The sequence below is a fragment of the Grampus griseus genome, assembly GCF_964374135.1.
Source record: "Grampus griseus genome assembly, chromosome: 1".
Taxonomy (NCBI): Eukaryota; Metazoa; Chordata; class Mammalia; order Artiodactyla; family Delphinidae; genus Grampus; species Grampus griseus.
Genome location: NC_139017.1, coordinates 166,776,576 through 166,791,364, shown reverse-complemented (window position 1 = coordinate 166,791,364; position 14,789 = coordinate 166,776,576). Strand labels below are relative to the sequence as shown.

Genomic DNA, 14,789 nt, shown 5'->3' with positions numbered 1-14,789 from the left:
TCCCCACACACAACACACACTATCTTCTGAGCCCACTGTGTGCTAGGGCAGCACCAAGAACTTTCTAAGGTATCATCTCATTGAATCCTCACCTCAGGGTACCAAGGGCAGGACTGTTAGCATTCCCATTGCACAGATGAAGACCCGGAGGCCCAGAGAGCCAAAATCACGGGCCCAAAGTCACAGAGCCGGGAGGTGAACAGACTCAGAGCTAAGCTCTTCATCTGGGTGCTGAAGCGGGGCTACTGGCCCTTGGTGGTGGGATGGGAGGAGACAGGGTGAGAGACTGGGGCAGAGAGTGGGGAAGAGCCAGGGCCTGGGAGGGGTGAGAGAACAGAGCCGAGGCAGAGGAGGGGAGGGGGGATTACCAGGGGACCCACTGAGCCCAGGGTTGCCCAGGGCCAAACCCAGGTGGGCGGGGCTGGGGAGTGGATGTGAGTCACCACCCCTGGGTGGCCCCAGACATCTGAGTGTCACAGCAGGGCCCTGTCGGGAAATCCCCTGCGGTGCACCCAGCATCGTCCAGGGGAGGGCATGGGAGCTGTGGTGGGGAGGGGGCGAGGCCAAGCCATGGTTAGTCCCGCTGGAACCCAATTCTGTGCCCGTGCCCCCAGACCCCAAATCCCCCAACCTGCTCTTCCTCCTGTGCTCCTACCTCAGAGGAGACCCTCCCATTCACCCAACACTCAGGCCAGGAACCCCCCCTCCCCCGCCCCAAGGTTCCTCAGGTCCTCCCTCAGCCCCACATCGCATCAGGCCACATCAGGCCCTTCGCCCAGACGCTCAAGTCTCCCAGCATCTTCCAGACCTGCCCACTGTCCTGGTTACCCTCCGCACCCAGCAATGGCCTCCTGGGCCCTCCCCTCCTTGGGCTGACATTGCCCAGCCAGTCCCCACCAGCAGCCCCCTCTTCTCTTTCTACTGCTATTTCGCATCCTCCATGGCGCCCCAGTGCCCTCAGCGTAAAGCCTTAGCCCCTTGGTCTGGCACCCAAGGCCACGTGACCTCTGGCCTCATCTCTGCCCCATCTCCCTGCCCATCACCACCTTCCCATCATTCAGAACTGCTGGCTCCCTTCCCGACTGCAAGCAGCACTGTCTCGCCTCCTGCCTTTGCACCTGCAGCTCGCTCCCCAGGGACACTATCCTAAGCCTTTCCAGGATGCCCGGGCACCACTGTTCCGGAGCCTTCCCCATTCTTCCCTTAGCCAGGCTGGACCCCATGCTCGTCCCCGCCCCCCACCCCCGCCAGGGCATTCGTCATCCTTTATTGTAACCGCTCTGCACTGTGAGCTCCTTCCAGCAGCTGGACAGATTCATCGCCATCTCCCCACCCCCATCATTCCAGGTAAGCAATCCCTTGGCGCCCCCAGGTGGCCACATAGGGGAAGCCCTTGAGCTTCACTGGGCATAGGAAAAGAGAGGAAAGCCGATCCTTGAGCACCCACGGGGTGCCAGACCCTGTGCTAGGCGTTCCACCTGCTCCAGCTCAGTGAACCCTCATGACGAACCCTTGGGAGAGGTACTATCGCTTCCGTTTTACAGAAGCGGAAACTGAGGCTCAGAGAAGCTTGTAAGTTTCCCAGCGTCACCCAGAGAGTTAAAGAGACCATGTCAGGACTCCAATCTAGGTCTGCCTGATTGGACCTTCAAAGCCACGTTCTCCCCACTGTGGAGAGGGGAGCAAGGTGGAAGAAAGGGCAGGGCCATGGCGGGGAAGCCAGAGCTGGTGGTCACGGAGCCTGCGGCTTGGCCCTGGAGGTGCTCGCAGACCCAGCTGCTGATTCGGGGGGTGAATAGGCTCTCCCTAGCCACCGCGGTGCCACTGAGATCTGTCCGGTTGATCCGGGTGGGGGGCGGGGTCACGTGAAGCCACACCCGACTCGGGGTACAATAGCGATAAATAGAATTTATTTTGTACAACTGTTACTGACATACACACGGCCACGGGGGGCTTCCAAAATGGGTGTTGGGGCCAGGAGGCTGGCCTTTGGCGTGGCGCCTAAAAAGTGTGGACAGACGCACACAAGGATGTGGACTCACAGCAGCTGTGCCTGGCTGCCCCCTCCGTGGTGGGTGAGGGTGGCGCGAAGGTGCGGCCCATAACTCTAGCCAGCTGAGACCCCTCGGCCCGGCGTGCCCAGGAGCATGGGAAGGCAGGGGTTAAGCTGGGTGCTGGCTGAGGAGCCAGGCAGCTCCCACTTCCCCCACAAGCGGGTCACTCGTCTGTCGTGGAGGCAGTGGACAGGGCATCGGCAGATCTGCGGTAGAGACTGAGGGTCCAGGAGGGGCAATGGGCACAGCCTCGGCCCACCGGGGGCCCCAGGAACCCCAAGAAGCAGGGTAGGGTGATGGGAGGTCTCTAGGACGACGATCCTCCATTCTGGGGCAGGTGCATGGACTCACAGGCTTCAGTGACCTCTGAAATAATCTTGTCCATTTATAGCAGAGGCGCCCAGAGAGGGAGAGTGATTTGCCCATAGTCACAGAGCAGAACCCAAATTAAAAGCTAGGACTTAGGACTCCCAGCCCAGTGCTCATTCTACCACACCTCACATCCCACGGCCTCCACAGTAGGCTCTGTATGCACTGAGATGTCTCAACCCCCCCCTTCCAGCTCACTCCCCCTGAGTCCAGAGGGACATCCAGGGGTGATGGATGGCCAGGCCTGGAGTCCTGTTTCAAGTGACCACTCCCTGCCCCAGCCGGCCCCCCAGCCCAGGGGGTGGGGATGGTGCCAGCAGCTTCCCCGCTCCCAGGTCTGGATGGCTCCGCCCTGCAGAGACAGCCCAGACAGTGGGCCAGGAGGAGGGCTGGCGAGGCGAGGGGCAGCCCACAGGCTGGTGCTGGCCTCGGGGGCAGAGGTCCCGTCTGCCTGGATTTGACACAGCATCTTCACCTTGTGCTTCTGTGGCCTCATCTGCAGGGTAAGGGGAGACGGAGGCACCGTGAAGCAGGGGGACAGATGCGGAAGGGCCCACCCTTGGAGTTCCAGGCTCTGGGTCTTTCCATCCCACTGGGAACCCCCTAGACCCCTCCCTCCCAAAAATTCCCAAGTCCCTTTCAGGCTCCCATCAGATCCTCCCAGAAACTCATGGGCAGAGGTGAGGCAGCATTTATTAGCCCCATTGTACAGATAGGGAAACTGAGGCCCGCGGTCACCTAGCAATTGAGTGGCAGAGGACTCAAACCTAGATACATAGCTCTCACCCAAGAGAGGTGACAGAGGAAGACAGAGAAGCTGGCCCACCCCCGCCCTCTCCCCACCAAACAGAAGCTGGGGGCTGGTACTGACCTGCTCAGTGTCACCTTCAGAGGGGCATCCTGGCTAACAGCCCTGCACAGAGATGGCGGCAATGCAGGTGACAGGACAGATGACATGGAAGATACACGCAGGCAGAAGTCACTGGCTGTGCCCAGGCTGGACGAGCCCAGCCCCCCAGGATTAAGGGGGGCCCTTGGTCCAGCCCCCATCCCTGGGGACCCCTGGTCGCTTTGATGCCTCTCCCCAACAGCCAATCTCCCTCCCAGGTAGGGCTCCCCATAGGGCCAGGCTCCAGGCCACCCCTCCCCACCGTGGCCAGGCCCCTGGGGGCTGTGCGTACCAGCTGGGGCATGTGCTGTTCAGATGCTTCCAGCTGGATCTTGATCTCGGGACATGCAGGGTCCCCCGACTTGCCGGCGTCTGGGTGGGGTGACCGAGAGGGGCCTGGGGAGGGAGGCAGGAGGGAGCCACCTCACTGGCCGCGGGGAGGCACCAGGGAGACGGGGGGCATGGATGGGCGGTCGGCACCAGTGCTCCCCAACCCCACCGAGCCCCTCCCTCTGGGACTCCCACCCTTAACTCCCTTCTTTACCGCCCCCCTCCCCCCTTCCTGCATCACCCTCCAAGGCCTTTCTGGAAACCACCAGCCCTCCAAGCCACCAACCACCCTAGGCTGGATAATGACCAGCCCACTGTCCCCATGTCAGGGGCAGTCCCATCACACACCCACCACCTGGGCCCTGAGAACTGCTTTTGACCCTCTGTGCCCAGCCCTGTCCCCTGCCCACCACAAGACTGGCCCTGCTTGTGGCGGGGGAAGCTGGCCCTGGCCAGTACCTGGGGAGCTGCCCCCACTTGTGGTGCTGACACTGTCCTCCAGCCACGTGCTATAGATGAAGGAGTCCCGCTTGTGGGGCGTCCCCGAGGATGAGACACTCTCCTGGGGATGGGGAAGGAGAGAGAGAGGGAGGTCAGCCCTTGGCCATGGCACTGGCTTGGCTGCCCTCTCCCCTCCTCACCAGCCCCTCGCCGCTGCAATCCACAACCCCCCACCCTTGCCCCTCTGCAAAGAGGATGAGGGCCCAGCAATGTCTGCCCCAGGGAGGACCAAAGGAGGACAGAGTGGGAACAGACACAGACCCAGGGGCGCGCGTGCACACGCGCACATGCGCTCCCATTCATTCATTCAGCAAACATTGATGTTCTCGTGAGCCAAGCCACCGAGAGAAATCGGGAAAGGTCCCAGCCCTCCGAGAGCTTGAAGAGGAGAGGAGAGACAGGCTGTGAAGAGACTAGTCCAAGCCCCACAGGGCAGGGCCTTGGTCTGCACTGTCCCCTCTGCCCACGCAGCACCTGGCACGGGGCGTGGCAAGGAACAGCGCTCGCCAAAGGACTGTTGAGTGAAGCATGACAGACAGGTTCCAAGGACAGAGCCCAGGGTCTATGAGAGTGTAAAGGGGGCTCCTAACCTACCCTGGGACCAGGAAGGCAGGCTTTCAGGAGGAGGTGACATGAGGCTGAATTGAGAAGGATGAATATGAGTCAGTCAGACAAAGTGGGAAGGAGGAAGCAGGTAGTGCTCCAGACAGAGGAATGGCGTGTGCAAAGGCCCAGAAGTAGAGTAAGCCTGGTTGGTTTGGGGGACTACAAAGGAGGGCAGAATGGCTGAAGTGGTAAGAGACGAGGGTGGGGAGGGAGGGGCTAGATGGCCTCAGAGATTGGGCTGTGGGGGGTACCGGGGAGCCACGGAAGGCTTTAGAGTAAGAGAAGGTCAGTCTGCATTAATCCTTTGGGCTGAGTCCCTTGATCACAACTCAACCACACCCAACCTCATGCTTCCACCCAGAGCATCTCCAGGGATCAAAGAGCACCCCTTTCAGGCCGTTGTGGGGCACCTCCCCTCCCTGGGCCTCTCACCAGGCCTGTATCATCCCCGTCCACACCCTCTGCTTCCTCCACGACGCTGGCGAAGCTGCTGGCACTGGACGAGGAGCGGGAGAAGTCCTTCAGCACTTCTGCTCTCTGAGCTGCTGTCTCCGCTCTGCCACAGACAGCATCCTATCAGCCAGCATCCACACTGGGCACCTCCTGGGCCAAGACCCCATGCCCCTGCCCTCCCGGCCCAGGGCGGCCCAGCCTGCAGCCAGCCAAGTGCCTTTTTGGTCTCTTACAGCTCCCTGGGCCTCTGAGCCTCCCCAATGCCACTGTCCTTGCTAACACGCAGACCCTATCATGCCCCTCCCCTGCTCAATTCCCCCTCCTGGATCCCCACTGCCCCAGATAAAGTCCAACTTCCTTGGCTGGATGCTCAATCGTAACTATTAACAACAATACTGCCATCTAGTGCAGGTTTGCTCTGTGCCAGGCACTGTTCTAAGTGCTTTTTCCCTAGTTATCTCATTGCTACCATTATTAGACCCACCTTACAGAGGAGCAGACACCGAGGCACAGAGAGGATGGGCACACGGCCCGAGGTCACGCAGCCATAGGTGGGAGAACCGGCAGGACCCAGGCCTGCCAACTCCACAGTCTACTCTCTTTTAACTCTCTCACAATTTTGTCCCATGCTCAGGGCCTTTGTGTCTCCTGCCTGGAGTCTCACTCCTTCCCTCAAATCCCAAAAAAGTAAATTTACCTTTGGAAAACCAGCCAGGGGTCGCCACTCAAGGAGGCCCTCACTGATTCTTCCTTGCTGTGGGAATGACCCTCTCTGCTGAGCTTTGTCTCTCCCTGTCCCTGTGGCCCTCTCCTGCTTCTCTGTTCACTTGCCTGACTCTTCAGCCCAGGCCGGGTCCTCTCAGCAGCCCCCTCACCCCCGGCAGCCAGCACAGAAGGGGCTCAGCCAATAAGCACTGAACGGAGGGGCAGCCTCCTGGCTGGCCTCCCTGCTTCTGCTCCTGCCCCCACCCTCAGAGCCTTCACATGGTGACCACAGTCAGCTTGTTAAAGCACCACTGCTCCTCTTAACGAAAATCTTCCAAAGCCTCCTTGCCAGTCTCAAAGTTCTCACATGGCCTTCAAAGCCGTGACCTAGCCCCCACCCGCCTCTCCACCCTCATCCCCTCCACTACCGGTGTCCGCCTGGGCCCAGCCTCACTCCTTCAGCTCCAACTGCACCAAGCATGCCTCAGGGCCTTTGCACTTGCCGTGTCTCTTACCTGAAACCCTCTTCCCTCTGCCATGCCACTGTAAGTCAGACCTAACAGGGCTGACTCCTCACTCAGCTCCCAATTCAAATCCCAACCCTTGGTAGATGTCTTCCCTGAGCACCCACCTAACGCTCCACCCCTACTCATTCTTCATCATATCCTCTGCTCTATTTTTCTATCATCACTATCTGGAAGTAGCTTATTAGGTTATGTTACGCTGGACTGTCAGCTCCACGAGGCAGGGGCCGTGTATGTCCAGCTCACTGCTGTCTTGCAGAGCTTGGCATGCACAAAGTGCTCAGCGGGTGTGTGTCAAAGGAGGACCTAGGAGAGTAATCAGGCACCCTGCCGCCATGGTATGGCTGTGTCAACACTCCTGGCAGGCCTGGGCCCAGACAGGGGGTAGAAAGAATGGGCCCACCACACCCAAGCCCCCCGGCTCAGCATGCCCCGAGCCCCAACCTGTTTTTGGTCGTGGGCATCTCTGGGGAGCTCTGAGTGGATGAGTTCTCCGACTTGGGCTCCTGTGAGACGTGCCCGCTGTCTGGGGTCTTCTGGCCAGCTGGGGGGCTCTCCCTGCGGGGCACATGGGGGCAGCGGGGGGATTCAGCACCAGGCCTGGCATCAAGGGTAGAAGGAGGCCCAGGTGGTGAGAGGAGGTCTTGGGTGCCTCCTGCCTTGTACCCACACCCTACATCCTCAGGGGCCAGACCCAGAGCAGTCCCTGCAGCTCCTGGGCTGGCCTGGCCAAGGAGGGGGCAGGTGCTGTGGGAGCACCTACTGAAGACCCTGTTATGGATAAGGAAACTGGAGTCCAGAGATGGGAAGGAACCTGCTCAGGGACACGCAGCTAGGACATGGCGAAGCCAAGACTCGAACCCTGGGTTCATGGGATTCTGGGCTCTCTTGCCTTTGAGGACAATGCCAGCTCCACTCCTGAGGCCTCAGTGCACCTGCTCCCTGCTTCACATGCACTGCACCCCACTCCACCCGGCGCAGCAGCACCATGCCGTTGGTTGTGTTCTTATCCCCATTTTTCAGATTGGGACAGTGAGGCTCAGAGAGGGACAGTGACTTTCCCAAGGTCACACAGCCCCAGTGTGGTGGAGACAGGACTCACACCCAGGAACTATCCTCTGCTTCCCGGAGGCTCTCTGCTGGTAATACGGTGTGCTGTCCACACCCCGCCCACACAGATGCACTTACAGACCTCCATGGACCAGGCCTCAAATCCCAGCTCTGCCCCTCACCAGCTGTGCGACCTGGGCAGGCCCCTGACCCCTTGACCTGTGGCTCCTTGATGTGCAAGGTGTGACCCCCTGGGAGCCGGCAGAGCTGGGACTGGATGATAGGGCTTCATGTTAGGTGACGAGCTGGCCGTGGTGCCTGACGCAGAGCAGGGACTTGACCATGTAGCTGTCACCGGTGGGGACAGAGGGGGAGAAGGGTGGGAGCTCCCTCTTGCCTGCTGTGCTTTGCCACTGAACGGGGGTCGGGGGGAGCCAGAGGAGACGCAGGACGCCATCCTACCCTCTCTGCTGCACCCACCTTTTCTCCTGCACCTCCTGTATGTTCTCAATGCCGATGGCACTGCTGCGGCGTGAGCCGAACGGGCCCGACTTCTTCCTGGTGGGGCTCTTTCCAGGGACAATCAGGGACTGCGGGGAGAGGTCCCAACTCAGTACCCACCTGCTCCAGGAGCCCCTGTGCCCCCCACATGCCACCCTGGGGCCCTGCTGCCCAGGCCCTGAAGCAGAGACAATGAGCAAGAAAAATGAGAGAACTGTCCATCTCCAGAGAGGGCCGTTCTAATTTACAGATAAGGAAACAGGCCCAGAGAGGGCAAAGGCCCCCCTGAGGTCACACAGCAGGTCTGGACCCAGCATCTTAGTCCAGGAGAAGAGCAGAAGCCTGAGGGAGCTGGACAGCCACTCTGGGCTGGGACTGGAGGAGGCCAAGTCCTCAGAATGACTGCTGCCTCTTTGCCCCCAGGACTTCATGGGACCTGCAGCCTACGGGCAGCGGGGAGAGAGCGGGTGAGGCAACCCAAGCCCCTGCCCCCTGCTACACCTCGGAATCTCCAAACTGGCTGGGGGAGGTTCTGGCCCAGCAGTTGGAAGATGCCCCCGAGCCCAGGTTACACATATACAATGGTCGGATGCCCCAGGCACCAGAAGCATGTCCCCCATTTCTCTGGGGAGGTGGGAAGGTGGGCCCCATGGAGGCACAGATGGGCAGAAACCCCCAGGCCAGTTCATGGTCAGGACAGGGAGTTAGGGCAGAGGAGGGCGGTGGCGCTCCATGCAGAACTGGCGATATTGGGGGACGTGCAGCTGGACAGAGGGTCTCTAGGTACCAGATCCTAAAGGCAGGGACTGGGCCAGAGTCCCAGGGGTCAGGGCAGGGCCAGAGCCCCTGGTGGGGGGGGGGGCACTGGCACTGGCACAGGTGCCAGGCCCCAAAGCAGGTGCTGAGCGCCATCAGAGCTGCTGGCACTCCATCCTGCCAGCCCTCGGGCCTGTCCCGGGGGGAGGGGGGCAACGTCCCCAATATGGCCTCCGTCCTGAGGGCGAGCAGAGAACAGCGCGTGCAGGCAGCCTCCAGAGACGGCGGCCCCGCGGACGACAACCTCTTCCACGGTTCCTATGCCTATGGCACTGCCCCGGCGTCCGAATCTACTCGCACTTTTCCCAGGAATAAGCAATGACTGGCAAGCAGCAGAGGGTGGGAGCAGAGAAAGAGAGACAGGCATAGAGAGAGTCAGAGAGACAGAGATGGCGGGAGGGGGAGGCACAGAGAAATGAGACAGGGAAAGGAGGGAAAGACAGACAGACACAGACAGACAGGGACAAAGAAGAGAGCGGGGCAGGGGATTGAGAGAGACAAGGCCGGGGAAGGGAAGGAGAGAAGAGGTGGGAGGAGACACAGAGAGAACAGAGGAGAGAGATTGACAGTCACATGAGAAGGGGTGCAGAGTGAAACACGGAGAGACAGACACAGAGATGGACCCGGTGAGCAAGACGGACAGAGACGGAGAGGGAGGGGCAGGCACAAAGGAAAAATCAAGGGCGAAAACAGTTTGAAAGAGGAGAGGGAGTAAAAAGACAGGTGCAAGAGGACAGAATACACAAGTGCAAGAAGGTGGAGGGAGGCAGGGGGTGGAGGAGGGGAAGAGAAAAAGGGAAGGGAAAACAAGTAACGAGGACAGAGTGGAAGGAAAAGGAAGCAACATGAAGAGAGGGGACAGTTGTGCAAAAACAAAAACAGAAATGGGTCTGGTTACTGCCACGGTGGGTGCTGCTGGTCTGGCCCTGTCCCTGGGGCCCCTCTACAGCCACCCACAGGAGGCTGGGCCACTCTGGCGGGGAAGGAAGGGAGTGGCTAGTGAATTGGGGTTGGAGGAGGGTGGGCCTGCTTCTCCAGTGACAGTGGGCTTGGTGACTGCTGGAACACAGAGGACTCGCCCTGCCTCCCTGGCCAGGTCAGCCCATGGGGCAGGGGTGGGGTGGAGGGGGTCCCTCCTGCCACATGACACAGCCTCACAGCACCGAGCACAGGGCTTGCTTGGCATGCAGCAGTCAGTCAGTAAATGATGGGTGGGTGGGTGAATGGATGGATGGACGGACAGACGGATGGATGGAAGGACAGCTGGATGGAAGGAAGGAGGGAAAGATGGATGGGGAAGGGGCAGCGGAGCAGTAGGTGCAGTGCTGGGGGTGACCACTGGGCAGTGGAAAGCAGACTGGCCCACAGTTGAGGGCCTCATTCAGCCTTTGTGCCCAGCACACCCCCTGAGTGTTAGTAGCAGAATCCCGCAGAGCCTGGCAGACAGGAAGTAATCACACAGTAGGTGCTCACTCAGGAGAGGCTCACACAGAAGCCCAGGTCCTGACACACAACAGGTGGGCACAACCACAGAGGCCCTGGCACATAATGGGTGCTCACGCAGCTCATCTCCTGACACAGAGAAGGTATTCACTGATATCCAGGGCTTATCACAGCAGTCCATTTCCTGACACATGGTAGATTCTCATACAGCAGCTCAGGGCTGGGCACACAGCAGACGCTTACAGAGTTAGGTCCACGCAGTAGCCCAGGATCTGACATACAATAGGTGCTCACAGAATCTCAGGGCTGGGCCCACAGTAGGTGCTCACAAAGTACCTGTCCACACAGCAGCCCGGGTCCTAACACACAGTAGGTGCTCACACAGCAGCCCAAGTCTGGACACACAGCGGTACCCACCAGCATCTCAGAGCCAGGCACACAGCAGATGCTCACACAGAAATCCAGGTCCTGACACACAGTGCGTGCCCACAGCCTGACACACAGTAGGTGCTCCCAGAAACTCAAGGCTTGACAGGAGGTGTCCACACAGCAGCCCGATCCCCAGCATACGACAGACAGCAGGTGCTTCATAAGGAATGGGACACGGAAGCTGCCCCAGAACAGACACAGCTGAATAAGGGGCCAGGAGGTGGGGCGGGCCGAGGAGCTGGGGAGGGGGCTGCAGGCTCTCAGCATCCCAGTGTCACAGCCTGGGCACCTGACCCCATGGAGGGCAGTGGCTAGACCTAGCCTAGAGCCCAGGATGAGCCCTCGGACAGCAGGGCAGCGGGGGGAGGCGGGGCCCCTGGGGGAGGGCACTCACTATTCCAGCCGCCTTGGCCAGGTCCGGGTTGTTGGGCGCAAAGCTCCCGCTGTGGCTGGTGGACACCGTGTTGGGCTTCTTGTTGCTCAGTCCCATGGCATCCATGGACTGGCTGCGGCTCCGGATGACCCGCTGCGGAGGTGGCGGTAGGGGTTTCCTAAGGCCCCACCCCCTCAGGGAAACCCAGGAGCCACTGATGCCAATCTCGGTGACCCCAGGAAGTTCCTTCCCATGAGACCACACAAGAGTCAGGTCCACATGTGCCAAGGGTAGTGTGGGCCTTGACTCTGCCACCAACTTCCTGGGTCACCTTGGGCAAGCCACCCCACGCCTCTGAGCCTCTGAGCCTCATGGCCGGTCGTGCAGTTGTTGTAAAGCCCGCAGAGGACGCTGGGTCATGAGCAAAAGCGTGCACAGAGAGACCTCCAGAAACCCCAGTTCCCTCCTTCTAGCGTCTCTCAGGGCTTGTTTCTTCCTTGCTTTTCTTCCCTCCCTCCCTCCCTCCGTGCCTCACTTTTGTCAGTCAGTCTGCACTGAACGCTCACTTCAGGGCCGGGTACTTTACATTCGCTCTCACTCAATCCGCCCCAGGGAGCAGGCACGGCCACCAAGCCCATTTTACACGTGATGAAGCAGAGGTGGGGCTGGAACCCAGATGCCAAACCCAAACCCTTGACCGTGGGCTCCGCTGCCTCGAAGAAGGTCTGTAACTTAAGCCCGGTCCACTATCCAGCACTCACCAGATGTGGGATCACTGGAGGCCCCCTCAGAGAAGACACCCCAGGTCCGTGTTCCTCCCACCCACTCCCTGTCTCCAGTGAGCAGAGGCAGGGCTCTCTTCAAGCCTCTTTCTCAAAGACGTTCTGTTCGCCTCAGCCCAAGGCAGGCCTGGGCAGCTGGGCTAATCCTCTTACGCAAACCCACACCTCCAACTTTGTGGCCTGCCCTGGGGTAAATGTGAGGCCCCAACAGCCTGCTGGGCACCTGGAGGATGGGCAGTCCTCCTCCTGTGGGTGGAGGACACAGTGGCAAAGAGGCCACCGCCTGGGGACCTGCAGCCTGGGGGAGTCCAGGCCCTGTGGGGGGAAGAGGAACTCTCTCCTCCTCTGTCTCTCACTTTGGATGGTAGTTGCTGAGGTAGATGGGCAGGGCTTTGCATTTTGCTTCTTAACTTAGATTACACTGATCTAACTGCTTCACAAATAATTCTCAACAGTTGTTATGAGGTAAGTTGCCATTACCCTAAACAACAGATTAGAAAACCTGAGGCTCAGAGAATGCTCAAGCTGGTGGTAAGTGGCAGAGCTGGGATTTGAACCCAGGGTGTCTCTGCTCTTAACACTAAGCTAAACTAGAGATAGCCAGGGTGGGTCACACGGCCTAAGGTCATGCAGACCAGGTCCCTCTCCTATAGCCCCTCGTTCACCTCCCTTCCCTGACCTCTGTTTCTTTCTCTCGGTCAGGACAGAGGCTTCCTCCTCTCTTCTCTGCCTGCTGACCTGGGAGCCACCACCCTTGGCACCAGAGGGCTCCAACCTTCAGCACAGCTCCCAGGCAGACTCCGCCCCCAAGCTTAGCCCCGCCTCCAACCAGCAACTCCTCCCCCAGCCAGAGCCCACCTTACAACTCCCAACCGCAGCTCTACCCCAGGCCAAGACCACCCCCCCGCCAAGTCTAAGCCCACTCTAAAGCCCAGGTCCACCCAGAGGCTCACCATCACCCAAACTCTACCCCAGGTGCGTGCCCACCTAGTCCGAGCTCACGCCTATTAACTCCACCCGTGACTCCACCCTGAGCCACGCCCCCACCCGACTCCACCTCCAATGTGAGCTCACCTCTAGCCACACCCCCACACCTTGTAGCTAACGGCATCCCCCTGCTGTAGCCCAACCACGTGCCCAGATTCCAAGAAAACCACACCCGTCCCCCTCCGCACCCAGGTAGACCCCAGCTCTTCACCTTGAAGGACTCGAAGAAGCCGCCGCCCCCGCCGCCGTTCTCCATCTTGTCCTCGTCTCCACCCAGGCCCATCATGGACTGGCTGTGGATGTGCAGTTCCTCATAGAGCGTCTCCAGGAGGGCGGCCCGTGTCCGCTCCTGAGGGCCAGGCCGGGGCCGTTAGGAGAGACCCCAGGGATCAGCCCTTCTTCCCACATTTGCAATCGTGGCCACCTTCTCTGAGTGGGAAGTGGGCCTGGGCTCCAGAAGCCTAGACGGCTTCCCTCAGGCCCCTCCGCAGCACAGGCAGCCCCCAGGGCTCGACGTGGCCCCTCAAAGATCTGACTTCATGTCCCCACGCCCCTCCTCCACTGCGTCCTCTGTGGCAGCCCGCCTACCTCCAAGGCCCTCCTGAGCATTCCTTATGAACCCTTACTTCCTCTCCCCTGACCCTGACGCTGCTCATCTGTAAATCTGTCCTCCCCCAGGCAGCCTTCCCTAAGGCCAAGGTCTGAACACAGCTCTTCTCTCCCCAGGGGCTGAAATTCTAAGGGGTGGGGGATTCAACCCCAAGAACCCATACTCACCTCTAGTTTGGCAAACTTCTCTGCCTTGTAGCAAGCGTATTCAGCATTGATCAGTTTTGTCAGCAAAAATTCCTGGAACTCAGGCCCCTGGGAGCCCCCAGCGTGGAGAAGAGAAAGGGGGGTCAGGCGAACACAGAGGCAAGGGGCTGGGGCTCCTGAGCCACGCTCTGCTGGGGCCTCGGGCTGCCCTCTTCACTCCCAGAAGGGCATCTCCTTGGGCTCAGCTCCCCAGCCCAGGCACCTGTGAGCCCTATGCCCTTCATGGCTGCCCACCCCTCGGGAGAGCTGGGTTGGGGTCTCCCACTGCCTCAGTCTGGGGGATTGGGGGGTGCCGAAGCCAAGGCTCAAAGTGAGGGCTCCTGAGAGGTGAGAGAGATGTGTGCCCCTCTCCCCGAACATTTTAGAAGAAGGTAGAAATTGTCAAGAAGACAACAGAAGTGAGGAAAGGCCACAGAGTCTGCTATACCAAATGTAAAACAATGATATAGTCTGTTCTGGGACGTTGTAAAATAAAGTCACAGTTTTTATCAAGATGAACAGAAAAGCCAGGCCCCAGCTGCTCAGTTAGGGGAGCCCGGCTGCCCTGGCACACAGTGGGGCTTCAGGACCTCGTACAGCAGAATGTGCACCCTCTCAGCCCCCACCCATTTAGTCCTGCTCTGCCCATGATGGGGGGGGGGGGTGCTGGGGGCTGCCCCTCACCTTCCTGAACACAGCAGGGTCCGGGAGGGGTGGCCCGAAGAAGGGCACATCGTCTCTCGCAGTGACGGAGACCTGGAAGGGAGGGCAGCTGTCCCCATGGAGTCCCCACACCAGCCAGAAACCACTGATTCACCTCCCTATCCTGCCCCGTGCTGGGCACAGGGCTGCCCCTTGGCGGGGGAGGTTCAGTGACTGCCGATTGGATGGGTGAACCCCAGGATTTCAGCTCCTCCATCCTTGGTCCTGAATTTGAGTGGTGGGAAGGGTTGGAGGGTCTCAGGAGTCATGAGGATGGAGAGGGAGGAGGAGGCTAAGGGGCGGAGGAGGGTAACCAGCCTCTCTGAGGGGAGGGATTTCAGGGGGCAGAGAGGGCGGGATGGGACTCCTCCATCATCAGAGCAAGAGGGGGGCTCAGAGCCCTCCGGACAGTCCCCCTACTTACAGTTAGGAAAACTGAGGCTCAGAGAGGCCTCACAGTGAGTGAGGGTGGGGCTGGGA

At 60.0% G+C, this 14,789-nt stretch overlaps 1 protein-coding gene across 1 annotated transcript in view; it reads right to left on the bottom strand.

The window, feature by feature from the left end:
- Positions 1–2,847: 2,847 nt before the first annotated feature.
- Positions 2,848–14,789, bottom strand: part of RAP1GAP (RAP1 GTPase activating protein) — a gene marked incomplete at its 5' end in the record, with an annotated part of 50,281 nt that continues 38,339 nt past the window's right edge. The window contains 12 exons of the mRNA XM_082661793.1: positions 2,848–2,919; positions 3,295–3,336; positions 3,605–3,708; positions 4,102–4,204; positions 5,182–5,305; positions 6,876–6,989; positions 7,962–8,071; positions 8,866–9,120; positions 11,065–11,196; positions 13,024–13,161; positions 13,590–13,676; positions 14,292–14,363. Of these exons, the coding sequence (XP_082517919.1) occupies positions 3,328–3,336; positions 3,605–3,708; positions 4,102–4,204; positions 5,182–5,305; positions 6,876–6,989; positions 7,962–8,071; positions 8,866–9,120; positions 11,065–11,196; positions 13,024–13,161; positions 13,590–13,676; positions 14,292–14,363 (1,248 nt within the window). The 3' untranslated portion in view covers positions 2,848–2,919; positions 3,295–3,327. The remainder of the gene's footprint in view (positions 2,920–3,294; positions 3,337–3,604; positions 3,709–4,101; positions 4,205–5,181; positions 5,306–6,875; positions 6,990–7,961; positions 8,072–8,865; positions 9,121–11,064; positions 11,197–13,023; positions 13,162–13,589; positions 13,677–14,291; positions 14,364–14,789) is intronic.